Source organism: Pseudorasbora parva, chromosome 24 (assembly GCF_024679245.1).
Source record: "Pseudorasbora parva isolate DD20220531a chromosome 24, ASM2467924v1, whole genome shotgun sequence".
Lineage (NCBI taxonomy): Eukaryota > Metazoa > Chordata > Actinopteri > Cypriniformes > Gobionidae > Pseudorasbora > Pseudorasbora parva.
Genome location: NC_090195.1, coordinates 14,962,182 through 14,981,215, shown reverse-complemented (window position 1 = coordinate 14,981,215; position 19,034 = coordinate 14,962,182). Strand labels below are relative to the sequence as shown.

General features: G+C 37.5%; 1 protein-coding gene across 1 annotated transcript; it reads left to right on the top strand.

Moving 5' to 3' along the window:
* Positions 1 to 1,866: 1,866 nt before the first annotated feature.
* Positions 1,867 to 18,796, top strand: wasf3b (WASP family member 3b). Its single transcript, XM_067434804.1, has 9 exons — positions 1,867 to 1,964; positions 8,424 to 8,589; positions 11,781 to 11,915; positions 12,233 to 12,386; positions 14,486 to 14,603; positions 15,206 to 15,387; positions 15,464 to 15,718; positions 16,987 to 17,297; positions 18,235 to 18,796. The coding sequence occupies exons 2-9, from the start codon at positions 8,457 to 8,459 to the stop codon at positions 18,390 to 18,392; spliced, it is 1,446 nt and encodes a 481-aa protein (XP_067290905.1). The 5' UTR covers positions 1,867 to 1,964; positions 8,424 to 8,456; the 3' UTR covers positions 18,393 to 18,796.
* The last annotated feature ends 238 nt before the right edge of the window (positions 18,797 to 19,034 follow it).

Sequence of the window (19,034 nt, the reverse complement as noted above, 5' to 3'; positions counted from 1 at the left end):
GTCTAAACCTGGGATGTTTATTTAATGTATATTACTTGAAGCCATATGAATCGGGGTTTTAAAATATGTTCAGGCTTTGCCCCAGTTTTGGTAACAATAAATCAACATTTTGTCAATAAAACAGTAAATCTACACTCCCCCCACCAGCCATGGTAAATATTTGCTGTTTCATGGCCTGTTCTATAACCTGTTTGTGTAAATTACTAGTTCCAGCCGTTTGTTACAATGCTATTCAGTCTTCAATTCTAGCTGTTCCTTTAAAGTAAGTTTTATTGGAGGATTTCTCTGTTTCTTGTCTGATATCCCCAAATAAAGCCCGCCTTCACACAACCGCCCTATGGTAAATGACCGGGGATGTTCTGTCAATCATCCTCGGCCTCACATCTGATAGGCTGAGTGTGACAAATGGTGGCGCATTAAGCTCTTATTCTAAAATGTTGATTGGTCGGAAAAACCCAACATGCCCCGCCCCAAGCGGATTGTTTGGAATGGTCAGTAGTGATGGGAAGTTCGGTTCTTTTCCGCGAACCGGTTCTTTCGGACAGTTCGTTTCAGTGATCCGGTTCAAAAAACCGGATCACCGGTTCTTTTACGTCTTTACGTAATGACGTCATTTCTATCATCCCGGCGGATGAAAATACATTCAAACACATCCATATAAAGTATTTGTAATCAAAACTTAGTATAGTAATAATTATAATTGACATCATCATCATCTTGGAAACATTTTTTCATTTATGTTTTGCAACAGCACTAAATACACTTCACCAAATCGAACTGAATCGATTGTTACAACATCTACTTCAAGATATTAGTTTTATTTCTAGTTTGAGAGACTGTCACTGTCGTACAAACACTGATGTTTTACACGGATTAAATAAACATACATTGACATAATAGGCCTACTTACACAAATCCTCAGTGTTCACCCGTGCTCATGTATTATCAGCATCAGTCCGAGAGAAACAGTTCGGTTACGACGCTATCACGCATGCTCAGTATCTCAGCTCACCGGTTCTCAGAATCGAACATGTCCGAAAGATCGAACGTGTCCGATAGAAACGGTTCTCGATTCTGTACCGGTGATCCGTTGCAACCGGTCGATCTGACTCGAGAACCGCTGTATCAGTGTGTGTGTGTGTGTGTGTGTGTGTGTGTGTGTGCTGAGCACAGGGTGCTGAGCTGCGAACTGCTGCAAGCTGAATATCAAACCTACTGTTTTGATTACATGTATTTTAAAATCTTTATCGACTTAGAAATTAAATAAGATAAAAGCTGTTCCTGAAAATATCATGCATTATTGATAAAACAAATAAATGTTTAATTTGACCGTTTTACAATCTATTGTTTCCAAAACTTTAAAATAATACAGTGACAGCTTTGTTATAATGTTTCCAAACGTGATTAGTTTTAAATACACTTAAACTGCATTTCGTTCCTCTGAACAAATAACACGCATGCGCAGCTCATCGGCTCATCGGTTCTCCGTATCGAACGTGTCCGACAGAAACGGTTTTGATTCTGTACTGCTGATCCGAGGATCCGACAACCGAACCGGTACGTTCGGTTACACGCGCATGCTCAGTATCAGCTGCTCGTGAGTTCATCAGATCTCTCAGCAAAACATGCCTCACTTCAGCTAACGATTGGAGTTACAGCATCTACTTCAAGATATTCGTTTTATTTCTAGTTTGAGAGACTGTCACTGATGGCAGAAAGTTAATATCTACAGTATTTGTGGGATCAGCCCTGATTTGAGACGCGAACCGTTTAGAACGATTCAGTTCGATTTGGTGAACTGGTTCGACCGGTTCACTATAAAGAACCGGTTAAAAAGAACGATTCGTTCGCGAACCGGACATCACTAATGGTCAGATGGACCGATGGAGACACAGGATGGCAATCCGGACCGCTGAAAGCCTGGACATGTGAGCGAATATAATTTCCCTCAGAATTCACTTTTGGTAAGCATCAAACATCTACTTATCTTCACTAATGTAGTTATTTTGTTATATTACACTTGTTATATTTACTGTTTATCGAGCTTTATGTAATAAGTGTAACATGAGGTTTGGGGTTCTAGTGGTGAGTTTATTTGGATTCTTGTTTATTTGTTTTTAACTAATAGCGGGAATATATGCTATATTTGTTGTTGTTTCATATGTGATTAAATTAAATTAAATGAATACTACTAATAATAATGATAATATCATTGTTATGACAATAACAAGCGTTGCGTGCCGTAAACCCGAATATGTCCTCCTAAGAAAAATAAATTAAATAAAAAAGTTCATATATTTTAAATAAGATCAACATAATCACTGTAAAGGCTGAAAGTGCTCAGTCACTAAACTGTTATCAAAGAAAATAATACTCAGCAAAATTCCGCAACTTTTCATTTTCAAGTGCTTAGAAAACCGGGAACTTAATGAATTTATCCCGAAAGTGTTAACAAATAATAATAATAATGATGATAATAGATTTTGGTGCTTTTTAAGATGAATCCAGTCGGGTTTGAAGAAATCTCACAGTCAGAACAACTGGCTCGTGACATTCACAAGCCTTCACCGTGTGTGACGTGATCCGTGTTGAAATATTAATGTAGTCTTACGCGCAGAGATGCGCTTTACTTCAGTTATGAATAGCTAATGCATTGCCGTCCTGTCGTTTAGGGAGTGGATTCGTGTCTCCCTCGTTAGTTCGGACAGGATGTGGCCTCCTGTGGTCACGGGATGGGTCTGATGGACTTCAAAGCCTGTCAGCAGCACCGATGGGGCTGTAAACAGCTGTGATACACACTATTATGCTTGTTGGTGTGTGCATTATTTGAAAGAAGGTAGCTTGTATTTTGTCAGTCTGAAGTGCTCTCTGTGTGTGTGTGGTTTTTGAAATAGGCACAGACTTATGGAAAAACAAGGCAGGCGAAAGGAGAGAGAGAGAGGCAGGAGTGTTTCTTTTATTTGAAGAAGACCAAGAGGGTGGGTTGGTGGGGGTAACAGGGTTGGGGGAGGGAACAGAACATGCATGGGAGAGCTCCTCTGTTGCCGTGTGAACGGAGGGCTATTGTCCCAAGAACCTTTCAGAGTGGCTTCCCTGAGGTCCCCTGCCACTCTCCCTCCCCCATCATCCTCCCTCTCTCTCTCTCTCTCTCTCTCTCTCTCTCTCTCTCTCTCTCTCTCTCTCTCTCTCTCTCTCTCTCTCTCTCTCTCTCATATACTTTTTCACTCTGTTGCCCGTCCCTTCTTTCTGGATCTGTTCTTCCCAACTGAAACAGTTTCCTGTGCAACTATCTCACAAACTGCTTTTCATGCCACTCAGACTCAAATTCTCGTCTCTTTGTCTCCTCTGTGTTTCTGGCCCCCCTCCCGGTGCGGTCTTAATTCAATGCACTATGTAATTAGTGTGGGTTGTGTCCATACCGTGTGCTGCAGAATTACAATGCCGTAGAGAGATGGTGCGCTTACTTAATGAACACATTACAACACTCACAGACATGTTCTCATTAGACTACAACAACAGCAGTGTCTGAGTGCATGTGTGAGGCCCGATGGCATATTTGCAGCGATCTTCATGCCCCTTTAGGGGGTCAAGGCATGGGGATGTTTATTTATCGTTTTCACTTTTAAAGGGGAGGTGGACAGGTTTGACAGGCAATGTGTAAGAACAATGGACTTTGAAACTTTGTGTAAATGGTTACATACTACAGTATTTATGCATGTAATGCACAATGATTGTTCAAGTTCCGTTTCTGAGTGTGTTATATGCAGGTCCACGTGATATAACTCCAGAGGGTTTTAAATGCACATCATTCACATTTCACAACGTTGCACGAACATTTATCAAAGGTTACCATATCATACAAATACATTATACGGAATTTTGCAGATTTGACCATATACTGTATAATAATTGTCATACTCTATGTTTACATCAAATTAAAGTTTTGGATAGTTTAATAATGCTTTTTGTTGACTTTCAGCTGCATTTAACATTTTTATCATATATAAATCCAATTTACGTAATTTCACATATATAGTATTAACCAATTTTAAGGATTTATGTTGCATTTACATTTGTGAAATGTTTTTGGAAGTTTAAAAATGCTTTTAGTTGCATTTAATACATTTTAATAGGGCTGCACGTAGGCCGGAAAAACGATTCATCGAATAACTTGAGTTAATCGAATCCAAAAAATCCTCGAGGCAAAATCATCTGCCTCGACGCTTCGCTTAGTCCATTTAACTACACACAGATGTTGCAGAAAGACATTTTTGTGTAAGGACTCGGAGTATGAGCGGATTGGGAATATCCACGGTTCAGGTGCGTAAACATCCCAAAAATTGCAGGTGGATGAGAGAAATCGTTAATATGTTGATTTTAATAAAGACGTGAAGATCAAGACCGCAATGCGAGAGAGAGCGGGCATCAGGACTGGTAATATTATTTAGTATCTTTTTTTAAAATGAAGACAACTGTTTCATTTGCGGCAGTTCACGCGTCAGCTGAGGAGATACGAGCAACTCCAAAAACACATGAGTTTGCAGCTTTGCACATGGATCACCGTCATTGTGATATGTGTGAAATCTTTAATCAGACTTTATATATCCTACTTGATAATATCTTCGAAATGCACCATTAGATGTTCTCAATGCCAGACACAACAAACATCAGAACAAGCTGGAACGTGCGTGCACGCGTATGTGTTTGTGATGAGCAGCGCTCGTGCTTTCAGAGCTCAGAGCTGCGTGCTTTCATTGATTTGTGTAATTTAAATATCACACTTTAATCATATTTATAGCTACTAACTTAAAACAAGCTGTGTTACAATGATGAATGATTAGCTCAAAAGATCTGCATGTGTGATGTACTTTATCTGAATTAAACATATCTCGCGTTTGATCATGTTCTAGCGGTTATTCCTCCGTTTGATGTATAGGTTGTCGACCCTGGTTTATGTAAAGGAAATTCGCCAAATATGTTTTTTTTGTTAAGCAACCTACTTCAGTGTAGCTAATATGTGACGATAGCATCACGCTTAACACAGAGGATTTGAAGTTGTGACTATCGGGTGCGGGTGGATGGTTTGTTTCTAACAGCAGATTCGGTGACGATAGAGCTGATCCGAGCATCTCTTGTTCCAAGTTAACCTGTCCAATATTTTTTTAATTTTAATTTGAAATAGATTTTTATATAATATAATATGGCAATTGTATGCTTTAAAATTGTTTAGTTTCACAATTAGTAATGTATGCAATTTCAGCAATAAAACTTAATTTTTCTAAAAAGAAAACAAATTAGATGTTAATTTTAAAATGCCCGTCTTATTGTCTCTTATTGCTCTTTAATAAAGAAAAATGTAATTATTAATCGATTAATCGATCGATTAAGTGGTAGATTAATCGATTACAAAAATAATCGATAGCTGCAGCCCTGGCTGCAAGATTATGACAAAAAAAATCAGAATTGTCGATTATTCCCTTGTAATTACAATTAATTATGGTTATCACAATTTACATTGAATGATGTTTTGAATAGCTTTATGCCGTTGTTTAAAGATACTTTATGCCGTAGTGTTATATCAAACAAGCTGAAATCACACATCCTAAAAAAAACTTTTATTGCTTTTCTATAGCATTAAAGGGTTAGTTCACCCAAAAATGAAAATTATTTCATTAATTACTCACCCTCATGTCGTTGGACACCCGTAAGACCTTCGTTTATCTTCAGAACACAAATGAAGATATTTTTGTTGAAAGCTGATGGCTGAGAAAGGCCCACTCACAGGACCCATAAAGGCACTAAAAAATCGATACAAAGTACTGTACAATAATGTTACAATGCAACGAAAATAGTTATTGTGCGCACAAAAATCAAAATAACGACTTTATCCACCATGTTATTGACATGAACTCGACGCACGTGCGAGAATATGACGCGTTCGAATACATGACCTGAAGAGGAGGAGCGCCGCTATCGCGTGAGTTCCAGGTGAGTTCACGTCAGAGACCTACACGGAAGACAATAACTTGGCGGATTTTTTCTTTTTTTGTGAAAATGACCCATCGTTTCCTCGTCTGGGATTGTGCAGATCCCTCTGAAGCCCTTCGAAGCGTTTTGAAACTGCACTGATTTGGATCTTCAACCCATTGGTTGCCATTTAAATATATTATATGGATAAAAATCATTTCTTTTTGACTGAAGAAAAAAGACATGAACATCTTGGATGAGATGGGGGTGAGTAAATTAGCAGGACATTTTCATTTTTAAGTGAACTAATCCTTTAAGATAAGCTGTAGAAAAAAAAACTTAAACATACAGAATATATATTTTTTATTTATGCCTTTAACCTTTTACATAATTGTAGCATCTATACACAATTTAACATAATTCTGCAAGTTTTACCAAGCAATTTTACAGAATTCTATTATTCAAAATGCTTCATGTATATTTATTGAATGTTTTGGGGCCAATTTAATAATGCATTTAGCTGCCTTTTAACATTTAATATATTTCACCCAACCTATTTTATGGAATTCCGCATATTTTCCTAAAAAATCGGTGGAGAATAAGTCAATAGTTTCCATCTGGGCCTGGTTTCAGGGAGTTGTCACAAGCTGTATTCATAGTTATGTTTATATTGTACAGTCGGGAGATGGGAGGAAGTTAGCGGTTGCATAGCAGTTATTTAAGTGTTGTGATTGTGTGTGAGTGAAACTTTCTTCACACCCCAACTGCATCATTGTTCTGGCTGTTTAGGGACGACAGGAAGTCCGAGATGTGACACAGAGAGGAACAGGAATTGGGGAGTTGGGTGTGGAGCTGGAAAACAGGAAGCATTGAAACGGGCAGATAAGATGACCTCTGAGATGCTGTCCCACTATCCCTTTGTTCTTGTCCCTAATCTCTGACTTTCAACCCCCCTTAGCCAATCACACAGCAGATGGCCTCTCAGCTGGCCAATCAATGTGGGGGTTATTCTTTCACAGATGGGATCATTCTGTCATGGCGTCCAGTTGAACCAGATGACATGGCTAATTTAGGCTGCTGATGTGAGCGGGGAGAAACATATAGTCTTTCAGTATCATTCATAGGCATATCTTTAGTGTTGTGTAGTATATAATATGATTTGTATGTTTTTTGCATGGCAAACAATATTTTATATCATATATATATATATATATATATATATATATATATATATATATATATATATATATATATATATATATTATTTGTACATATTTTTTATGAAGTAAAGGTGCCCAGACCATGCAGAAACAATATGGGAAAACATAATAAACAATTAATAAGAAATACATTTATAGGGAAGAAATTATATTATATTATTTTAATTGAATTATATATTTTTAAGTTTCTAAATGCTTCATTTAAAACATAATAAACAATTAATAAGAAATACATTTATAGGGAAGAAATTATATTATATTATTTTAATTGAATTATATATTTTTAAGTTTCTAAATGCTTCATTTATTTGATCATAAATACACTAAAAACTGTAATATTGTTAGAAAAAAAAATTACAATTTAAAGTAAATGCTTTCTATTTTAATATGTTTTAAAACGTAATTTATTCCCGTTATCAAAGCTGAATCTTCAGCATTACTCCAGCCATCAGTGTCACATGATAACTTCAGGAATCAATTCTAATATGCTGATTTGCTGCTCAAGAAACATTTCTTATTATTGTGCTGCTTGTTTTTTGTGGAAATTGTGAAAAATGTATTGTAACATTATTACTGTCTTTACTTTTTATATGTGCTTGCTGGATAAAAGTATTGTGTAAAATGTAAATACGATACAATAGAAATATTATTGATCTGTTTCCGGGTTTTCACACGTCAGCACACAAACCAGTTAATATACCTTGAATTCAGTAAACTGATGATTAGAAGTGAGAATATCTTCTTTTTCCTTGGGAAACAAATGGTCAGCAAACTTGCATGTCCTTTGATCTACAGCTGGGCAGCTCAGATGATGAACAGGATTACTTCGACTGTATCTTCTTTTCTTAATGCTTTGTAATCCTGCCGTACTAGGCCGCTTGTGGAGGGAGTTATAGTCTGTGTTTCTGTTTGTGTTGGGATGGATTGAGCTTCATTTGTGTTGAATGTTAAGAGTGTGATTTCGGAGTCAGAGGTCAGTGTGGGTTTTGACCAGTGTAAGAGGGTTAACCAAAATCTGAGTAACTCAGTTCCCATTTCTTGATCTCCAAATGTCCCAGTTTCATTTGAACATTCACTCGCTCTCAATGTGTGGGTGTCTGTTATATAATATGGGCTTCATCCAAATACAGTTGAAAACTGAGTAAACATGATAGATGGACCTTGCCTTAACGCTTCAGCTGTAGTCTGCACATGTGTGTGAGTTTTAAATACAATGTTTGTGTTTTGTTTGGGCAGGCAGAGTGTGCTGCGGCTGAATAAGGGTCAGTCATGCCACTGGTGAAGAGAAACATTGAGCCCAGGCACCTGTGCCGCGGGGTGTTACCGGAGGGCATCGGCAGCGAGCTGGAGTGTGTGATGAACAACACGCTCTCTGCCATCATACGTCAACTCAGCAGTCTCAGTAAGTTACCTTGCTCCTTTCTCTCTTTAAAACACATGTTTACCTGGCTAATTAAGGGCTTAGCTTTAGCTTCTGTTGTGGTTGAATTAAGCTAATTAGAATTACTAGGGACCAGAGGTATAGCCATCATTTCAAAAGTGAGGCAGACGGAAATATCAAGTGTAACAACAGTTTTTTCTGACCTTTGTTTAATTGACAGGTTTTATTTACAGTGCTGAATAAAAACGAATAATTTGTATTTTGTAATATATTTCCCTAAATTTTCCTAATGACAATTTTTATTATTAGTTTACCTACAAACACTTGTGCATTAATCTATTGTGCATGGAAAAAAACACACAAAAAACGATTTAAATAAAAATCTATTTAAACGGGAGTATAATGCTATTATAGAATTCTGAGTTTTTTACACTTTTATGTACTTGGATTACCATGTTAAACATGGCCAAAGTTTTAAAAAATACATTGGATGTTTGATGGAGATGGTATCTGGGCCCCCTGGACCATTTCTGGGTCGAATTCTCCTTCGTCCTAACTGTCCACACACACACACACACCCCTTATGTTTTGGCTTGAGCCAGTATGTAACCAACAAGAAACGCCCTAGCAAGTTGTAGCAACCACTCAAAACTATCACAGTTTTACACTCACTTTTTTTACTTGCTTTTACTATACATGTCATTACATTACTCTAAAAGTTCCATTTCTTATTCATATTAAACATTTGGTTTGTGTTTCCATTCTATGCGGTCTATAATTTAGTGGTCCAGTGGTATCTTCATTCTTCAGCTCAAGATGCTAGAGAGAAGCTTCTTAATAATAATTCCTCTTGACTCACGGGACTCTTGGACTGTATTATATAAGACCATTATCTTGAAAACATGTCCTCTGAATCGGCAAGTCTCTCTCTATGTATCCAGCTACTGATTTGTCCATCCATCCATCCATCCATCCTCTGTTCTTTTTTTCCATCCACCTGTTCCATATCTCCCCAGCTGACCCATGAAATCCCCTGAAGTGTCTTTACTATGCCTCTGCTAGCGTTGTTTAGTGGATGCCTGTAGAAGGAGACGGCCTTTCAGTAGCAGCTGTGTGGATTAAATATAAATGACAGCCCACTGGACTTGAAGGGAAAGCTTTAGACGCTGTGTGCGTGTGACGAAAATAGCGTGCATGTCTGGAAACATGCTTTTCGTGTGTTGGTGGGTGTAGTACTGTTGTAGGGAGTGTAAGTGCATGATCTGTGGTATATATATATATATAAACTGTATATGTGTGTGTTTGCACTGGGTCATAGGCCAGGAATTTGTAAGGAACAGACACTCTTCCTTCCTGTAAATATTTTCCTGTGTGCTTTTGTTTTAGATGGCAGTTATTAATAGCCTCAGTTGAGGTGTTAAAAATTACGTTTTTCTTTTTAAAAATTTCTCCACCTTGTTTCTCAAACATACAATTGCATATAGTAAATGTAGCTCCTTTATAGTTTCTGTCCTTAGTGTGTTGTATGTCATGCACATTAAAATTCATATTTTAAATACAGAAAATGCTAGATTTTAAGAGTTAATAATTTTGTATACATATAAAATAAATTACATAATACTAATATAACTATGAAAAAAAGAAAATGTGTAATTTATATAATTTAATCAACTATGGACACTTTTATGTAACTTTAATTTTTATATTAAATGTTAAATGTATTATCAATTGAAATTATTAAATTATTATTAGTTAATAATTTTAAGTAGTTATGTTACAATCAGTATCATTATAGTATATATTGTTATATAGTTGACGTATAAAATAATAATAAAGGTGCTCTAGAATGATTTGAAACAATATGTTAAATTGTTCTCTGATATCTACATAGAGGGTATGTGGCTTATTTATGGGGAAAAAATTGTCCAGATACAGTTTTACAGGTCCATTTACAACCCTATAAATTGTCCCTAGGATGTAATGCTCTGTTTTTGCCTTATTTGTAAGAGTCATGAATATTAATATTGAGCTCTGCTCTGATTGGCTTATTTCAGCAGCTCACAGCAGTTCAGTAAAGCAGCTCGTGAGTCCTGACCATCCTGACAGAACACAGACCGACTAAATGTAACCAAGCAAAACATCTCAAATGGAGATTGATAAAATGCAGCTTACTTGTTTATTTAGTGTTTTCAGATCATCCACGCGTGAGAAAGTTTGTGTGGTTGCCAGATTTCAGTAATTAAATCCCCCAAACAGAGCTTTTTGGTGAAAAGAAACCCGTATACACTCCGGTTTTTACCTAAACATGTCCAATCTGGCAACCATATCCACGCGAGCTCTCTCTTGCGCACGGACGATCTGAAAACAACAATAAACAACATCTGTAACCAATGTATTTACGTTTATATTTTGTAATACAAAATAATATTAACCTTTGTCATTAGACACACTATTTAGTTTTGTATGTTACTTGGAGTATCCTATTGCTACTTTAACGTTACTAACATCTTGCGTCATCTAGACAATGCGGTCTCTCTAAGAAACTTTCAATTTAATCAGAAATTGTTTAAACAGCTAACATTAGTCAATAAGTGGATAAATTACTTACTGCTTGCAGGAATATAGTTGCCCCATTCTTCAGTTTAAGACGATGAGTGAAGTTTGCTTGAAATGGGCCGAACAAACGAAAGATTTGTTGTGGTATCCGATTATAATAAACCTCAACCATGTGTCATGAGAGCCTTTTTTGCTATCTTCAAGTGTCTTGTTTACCATCAGTAGATTCGGCTTGTTGGACAGATGCAAATGTTGGGGGCGTGCGTATAAATGATCCCCAACGCTTATGTCATGGTTGGGTTAATGTTGAGAAGCACTTTTTTTCTGTTGAGTTTTGTTGAACGTTAATGTATTTGTTAACGGCGGCAGTGGCTCAGTGGTTCATGTAGGTTGTCTATAAACCGAAAGGTTGGTGGTTCAATCCCCGGTTCCACCTGTCGAAGTGTCCATGAGCAAGACACCTAACCCCAGCTGCTCCCGACGAGCTGGATGGCGCCTTACATGGCTGACATCGCCGTCGGTGTATGAATGGGTGAATGTGAGGCAAAAATGTAAAGCGCTTTGGATAAAAGCGCTATATAAATGCAGTCCATTTACCATTTATTTAACCATGGAGACAACTGTGTTTTTTATCCTACTCTCCTCTTATCTCAAAGGTAAACATGCTGAAGACATATTTGGAGAGCTCTTCAATGAGGCAAACATGTTCTATTTGCGGGCGAACTCTCTGCAGGATCGGATTGACCGACTTGCCGTCAAGGTCACCCAGCTGGACTCCACAGTTGAGGAGGGTGAGTCTGCTTCTGGGAAACAAGGGCTCAGGGTCATTCCTCAATACACGACGGCCATTGGCATCTCAATTTGTCCTAAAACAAATATCTGAGGTTACATGGCTCCAGTGTGAGATCAATAACACTGTATTCCTCCAAACCAAAAATCAACAAAATAAATAATGCAAAAATGTTGCGCACCCCACATCTCTTTTACCCAGACCAAAGCGTGTCCTCACATCTCTTTTTTCAATTAAAAGATCAATACTGGAGTTTACTTTACACACTCTGGAGCGCAGGTGTAATCAATCTCTGTTTCTCTCCTTCACCCTGTGCAGTCTCTCTTCAGGACATAAACATGAGGAAGGCTTTTAAAAGCTCTACTGTACAGGACCAGAAGGTGGTGTCCAAGAGCAGCGTACCGATCCCGGTGACAGAGATGTACAATTTGAGTGATAAACCACCACCTCTTAATATTCTCTCACCCTACAGGTATGTGTCAATGTATGTTTGGGTCAGATTTTGAGGACCAAATGTCCCCCACATGGATAGTAAATACTAAAACCACAGTCCCAATTAGGAATACTTAATAAACATATACTAAATACTAAACAATTTTTCCATACATTCAAACTCTACACATACTAAATAATGTCTGTCTTTTATGTATTTTTTTTTTTGTTGATGTATTGTATTATGTATGTTTAATTTTGTAACCATTTTAGTGTATTTAAGAAAATCACCTCTGTAACAGCATTTCATTTACTGTGCATACACTATATTGCCCAAAGTAATGGGACAACCTTACAAATCATTAAATTCAGGTGTTCCAATCACTTCCATGGCCACTAAAATCAAGCATCTAGGCAAGCAGACACTTCTACAAACATCTGTGAAAGAATGGGTCGCTCTCAGAAGCTCAGTGAATTCAACACAAATTATTGAGATTGAATTCATTGTACCGTGATAGGTTGCCACCTGTGCAATAAGTCCATTCTTGAAATTTCCTTACTAATAAATATTTCACCTCAAGCCACAAAGTGGTAGGCACCGTAAAATCAGTTGATTCTAAAACATGGTCAGCGAATGCGAAGGCACAGTTCACAGAAGTCACCAACTTTCTGCAGAATCAAAAGCTACATATCTCCAAACTTTGTGTGGCCTTCAGATTAGCTCAAGAACAGTGCATAGAGAGATTTATGGAATTTAGTGGTGTAAAACACGCCACCACTGGACTCTAGAGCAGTGGAGATGTGTTCTCTGGAATGACAAATCACCCTTCTCTGGTTTGTCGGTTGGTAGGAGAACGGTGCTTGTCTGACTGCATTGTGCCAAGTGTAAAGTTTGGTGGGAGGGGGGGGGGGGTATGGGTGTGGGTTGCTTTTCAGGGTTTGGGCTTGGCCCCTTAGTTCCAGTGAAAGGAATGCTTCAGCATACCAAGACATTTCGGACAATTTTATGCCCCCAACTTTGTGGAAACAGTTTGAGGATGGCCCTTCCTCTTCCAGCATGACTGTGCACCGGTACACAAAGCAAGGTCCATTAAGCGAGCGAGTTTGGTGTGGAAGAACTTGACTGGCCTGCACAGATTCCTGACCTCAACCCGAAAGAACACCTTTGGGATGAATTAGAGCAGACTGCGAGCCAGGCCTTCTTGTCCAACATCTGTGCCTGACCTCACAAAATGCACTTCTAAAAGAATGGTCAGAAATTCACATAAACACACTCCCAAACCTTTTGGAAAGCCTTCCCAAAGAGTTGAAGCTGTTATAGCTGCAAAAGGGTGGGCCCTTTTAAACCCTATGGATTAAGAATGGGATGTCATTAAAGTTTGTGTGTATGTAAAGGCAGGCTTCCCAAACCTTTTGGCAATATAGTATATAATCCCTTAAACCTGATCTTGCCTAAAACCTATACTGCCAAGACAGATTAGACTGAGAATACCATTGCATATACCAGAAATAAATAATGTATTAATTCTTTCCCAAAACTTTAATATGTATTAGAAGCGGTACTTATAAAACAATGTCACCAAAGTTATATAAAGATGGTGAATGTATATCCTTTAATCTGCCTTCTGTCAGTCAGAAGTCTGATTAAGGAATATAGAGCTCATGAATACTTAAAGCTGGCAGATGTAGTTCATGTGAATGCTAGCTCTTAAGGTAGAGAATATGGGCCACTCATGAATACTTAAATAGATCTAATGCAGAATGTGTGGAGGGAATGTTTCAAGGGACAGTGGCTGCTCTCTGACTCATCTTTTTCTGTCTGTTCGGCTGAATGCTGTTAACAAAAGTTTTGGCGATTTTGCATAAATGATTAATGGCCAATTAATAGCACTTTTCCAAAAGCAGCCAGTCAGAAATGATGCAACAAGATGCTTTTAACATCCTTTTCCTTTTCATCCATAAAAGCAATCCAGCAACTGGCATTCTGAACGGGAATGGTTACATAAACATATTCAGAGCTAAATATACCTCTCAACCACTGTTATATTGAGAGATTTAAGAGAAATGATTTTAAAAAGCTTTCGATAAACAAAATCAATCATGAAAATGAAATGTTTTTTTTTGTTTTTGTTGCCATAGAGATGATGATAAAGAAGGACTGAAGTTTTACACTGACCCCTCTTACTTCTTTGACCTGTGGAAGGAGAAGATGCTACAGGACACAGAAGACAAGAGGAAAGAGAAGAGACGGCAGAAGGTTGAACACCCTTTTCTTCCTCTCTTTTTCTCTCCCTCTTAGGTTTTCTCTTGGGTTTGGGGCCAGTAATACATTTATTTTGTTTTAAAGAAATTAATACTTTTGTTCAGCAAAAACTCTTTAATTTGATCAAACATTGCATGTTATAAATATTTAATGTCATAGAACTGCGAGAAATGTTTTCTTGAGCAGCAAATCAGCATTTTAGACTGATTTCTGAAAATTCAGCTTTCATCGCAGGAATAAATTTCATTTTAAAATATATTCAAATACAAAATAGTTATTTTAAATTGTAATATTTCAAATTATTACTGTTTTTAATGTATTTTTGATAAGCTAAATGTAGCCTTGGTGAGCACAAGGGAATTCTTTTTTTAAAAAAATTAAAAAATCGTATCAAGCCCAAATTTTTTAAATGGTAGTGAACAGTGAAATATAATTTGATAAACTTTCCACTTCACGTAAATGAATATTAAACATCAAATATGTTCTTACTGGCTGTGATAGTGTCCCATTAGGCAGCATTTCGCTGGAAACCTAGTATAATGCTTGTTCATGAGGCAATATGTGATAATTAAATCTCTTTGATCACCTTGTGACAGGAGCAGAGACGGTGTGTGGACGGCACACTGCAGAGGGAGGTGAAAAAGGTGCGAAAAGCTCGAAATCGCAGGCAGGAATGGAACATGATGGCCTTTGATAAGGAACTGAGACCTGACCATAGACATTCCCACACTGTGCACAGAGGAGGCTCCACAGAGGGCATCATGTCCCCAGAGCACAGGTAATATGGGTTATATGCACTTAAGTACACATAATATAAACTCAATTTAATTTAATCTAATTCATAATTCATGCAGGTCTCATGGAGATCATGGAGATCACGGTTATCTCTCTATGGCCAACCACGCCGGCCACGCCCACACTTACTCTGGGCCTCCGCCCAGCATGGCGGCCCTGTCAGCTCATACCCAAATGACAATGGACCAGGACTACCGGAGTGGGCCTATGGTATACCGTTCTGGCACACTGGGTCGCCCGCACCAGGCTCCGCCCCCTCCACCAGCATCAAGCACAATTAACGGCTCTATGACCCTCCCACCTGCCGACTACAGGTTTGTCATTTTTATTTAGATTAATCAATTAGTTATAAACAAACTTAAACTTGGTTCTAAAACATGCTCAAGGATGTTCTGTAGTATCTACAAATATATACAATTTTTATTGGGAACATTCACTTTAAAATGAAAATTCTGTCATTCTTTACTCACCCTCAAGTTGTTTCAAACCTGTATGAATTTCTTTCTTCAGCTGAACACAAGGGAAGATATTTTGATATTTTAGAATGTCAGCCATTGACTTCCATAGTAGGAAAAAAAATACTATGGAAGTCAATGCCTCCGGTTACTGACATTCTTCAAAATATCTTCCTTTGTGTTCAGCTAAAGAAATAAATTCATACAGGTTTTAAACAACTTAAAGGGATAGTTCACTTTAAAATGAAAATTCTGTCATCCTTTACTCGCCCTTAAGATATTAATGACACCTTTGATATTAATGATATTTTTTTCTCTTTTTTTTTTTTTACATTTACCATATTTGATAATATTACTTAATATAATTGTATTACTTAATTATTAATTATTATTACAAACTATTACTCTCTAAAGACTGTTTAGAAATCACGAGATTTTAAATCTATCCAGAATTATATTAAAAAAAAAAAAAAAATTGAAAACTTATTACTTAAACTTATATGAAAAATAAAAATGGTTGTTAAATATGTATACATATACAATATAAATAAAATATATTTTTATTTTAATTATATATATATAATCCCAAAAAATGTGTCAACTGTAAATATTCTCTAGTAATACTGTAGCATACTAAATTTAACATTATTATCTATGGGAGAGGATTTATGAATAGCAGTGAAGAAACACAACTGACGCTGGTAGGTCACATGATAATGACAACATGGCAAGTGTAAACCGTTCAGATTACATTCATACTACACATTCATACTTCATAGAATGTACTTTTTAGTGGTCTTGAAGTAATTACTTATTCACCGTAAGTAACTACTCACTACTACAGTATGCAAATTCGGACTCAGCCTATATGTAAGGAAAGGGATCTTTCTGCAAAAGGTTTGGTAGATTTGGTCATCTTTGGCATCAGAAAGATTGAAAAACTGGTCTATTGTAAATGTCAGTGGGTATTTACAAATACTGCCACCTAATGATCAACAAATTTGTTACGTGTCATTTTACTATATTGTTACAATACTTTTTACTTTTGAATTTATATAGCATCAGTTTGTGTTGAATGAGGTGAAAAAGCATGATTTCGTTTTCTTTCCCTCTTCTTCTCTCGACAGTGTGGATTACATGAATTCTGGGCCGCCGCCTCCACCACCTGCTGTTATCCCATCAGCACAAACTGCTTTTGCCATGCCACCCATGGGACCGGTCCCGCCTCCAGGCCATCTAGGACCAATGGGAGCAGTTGCTGGTTATGCCCCACCCATTCCACCTACCTCTGTACAAATGGCTGCCCCTCCTCCACCACTAGCCCCACCCCCTCCCGGCAGTGGAGCCCAATCCATCACTCCCAAACGGCCCTCTGTGCCTAATGAGGCCCAATCCACGAACGATGCCCGCAGCGACCTGCTCGCAGCTATAAGAATGGGTATGAAGTGTGTTAATGTTTTGAATATAAGCATTTGACATCTTACAGTTATACTGTAAATAAACAACTTGTTTTTGATCATGGGTAGATTGATAAGCTTTAACCATTATAAAAATAATCATCAGTGGAGGTCACCATGATATCAAAAGTTTGGGGTGGGTAAGATTATTTTAAATGTTTTTTTAAAGTTGCACCAAGGCTGCATTCATTTGATCAAAATATAGTGATACTATCAAATATTATTACAATTTAAAATAGTTGTTTTTAATATATTTTAAAATATAATTATATCCTTTGATGGCAAAGCTGAATTTTCAGCATCATTACGCCAACCCTCAGTGTCACATGATCCTTTAGAAATCATTCTAATATGATGATTTTGTGGCAATCATGATAGTTTTTTCAGTATTATTTGATGAATGGAGTTTTCTAAGAATCTTTTGCAACATTATAAATGCCTTATTGTTGACTTTTGACGATTTTATTGCGTCCTCCTTGTGCTGACCCCAACTGACTGAACTTGTTAACGCCAATGAATGTGAATAGTTTTTTATATGAATTGCAGCAGTTCATAATACATATCACGAACAAGACAGTCAAAGCATGAATCAAAACTCTTATCATTTCTGTTTTCCACACATCCATTTCCTATTATATCCCTGAATGTGGGCAGAAACAAATCATACTGAACAATGAAAATTCTCCCTGTAACATTAACTTCTCCGTCTCGCCTACACTCGACTACAGTATTTCACAGGAGATGGATCATGTGAGCTCCACTGACATAACTTCTTCGCTCATTTGCAGAAAGCTAAACTTCTATAAAGTTTCCGGACACACCCACATTTCCTCACAAACGCCCACTGTTGTTCATCTCTCACTGAAAATGAATGAGTTGAGTTGATGATGTTTGTGTGTGTGTTTGTTTGTACTGCAGGTATCCAGCTGAAAAAGGTTCAAGAGCAGCAGGAACAGCAGGCAAAACGAGAGCCGGTGGGCAATGATGTCGCCACGATCTTGTCTCGCCGCATCGCTGTGGAATACAGTGACTCTGAGGACGAATCTGAGCTGGAGGACAATGATTGGTCTGACTAAAACAATACTAATGCACAAAATTCACAAGACACTTGCGATTTACCTGCAAACAATAACATTGCATTTCCCATACACAAAATAATCTCGTACTGTATGCATTTGAATAAAGGCGTGATAGGCTGCCTGTATTATGGAATACTAAGATAGTCTTTTCCCTGAGCTACCACGTATGATGCTTTTTCCATTTTTTCTAATGCTTTCTAATGCAACACTTGTTAATAAATGATATGGACATACTGTATGTAGTAATAGTAACTGGAACTAAAGATAAAAAAGCATGTTGAGGTCATCAAAAACAAGACGTTTCTGCATGAAAGTTTCTATGTATGTTGAGAAACACTGAGGTCAGTAATTATATTTGTGTGAACTGGCCCGGGGTGTTTTATTAAACTACCTGAAATGTGTTTTCTCTGTCATGTCTGGTGTCTTTGTGCACGTGTGCGCCGGATGATCCGTCGAATCACGTTAAATCACTCTCCGTTCCTGCCCCTCAGTGCCTTTGTCATGGAAACAGGACAGTTTTGATTCCGAGCCTCATGTCTCTATGGAAACAGTACAGCTGAGACTGGGATCGCCATGGCAACAGTGGATTTGAGGCACTCGGCCAATTGATGTGCGAGTGTGAACAAACCCAGGCGAGGA

What these genes read in the sequence shown, in the direction of transcription:
- wasf3b (XM_067434804.1), top strand. Translation starts at nt 8,457, where the DNA reads ATGCCACTGGTGAAGAGAAACATTGAGCCCAGGCACCTGTGCCGCGGG. An exon ending in AAGAGAAGAGACGGCAGAAG is followed by an intron (nt 14,604 to 15,205) that starts GTTGAACACCCT and finishes ACCTTGTGACAG; the next exon opens with GAGCAGAGACGGTGTGTGGA. An exon ending in CTCCCACCTGCCGACTACAG is followed by an intron (nt 15,719 to 16,986) that starts GTTTGTCATTTT and finishes TTCTCTCGACAG; the next exon opens with TGTGGATTACATGAATTCTG.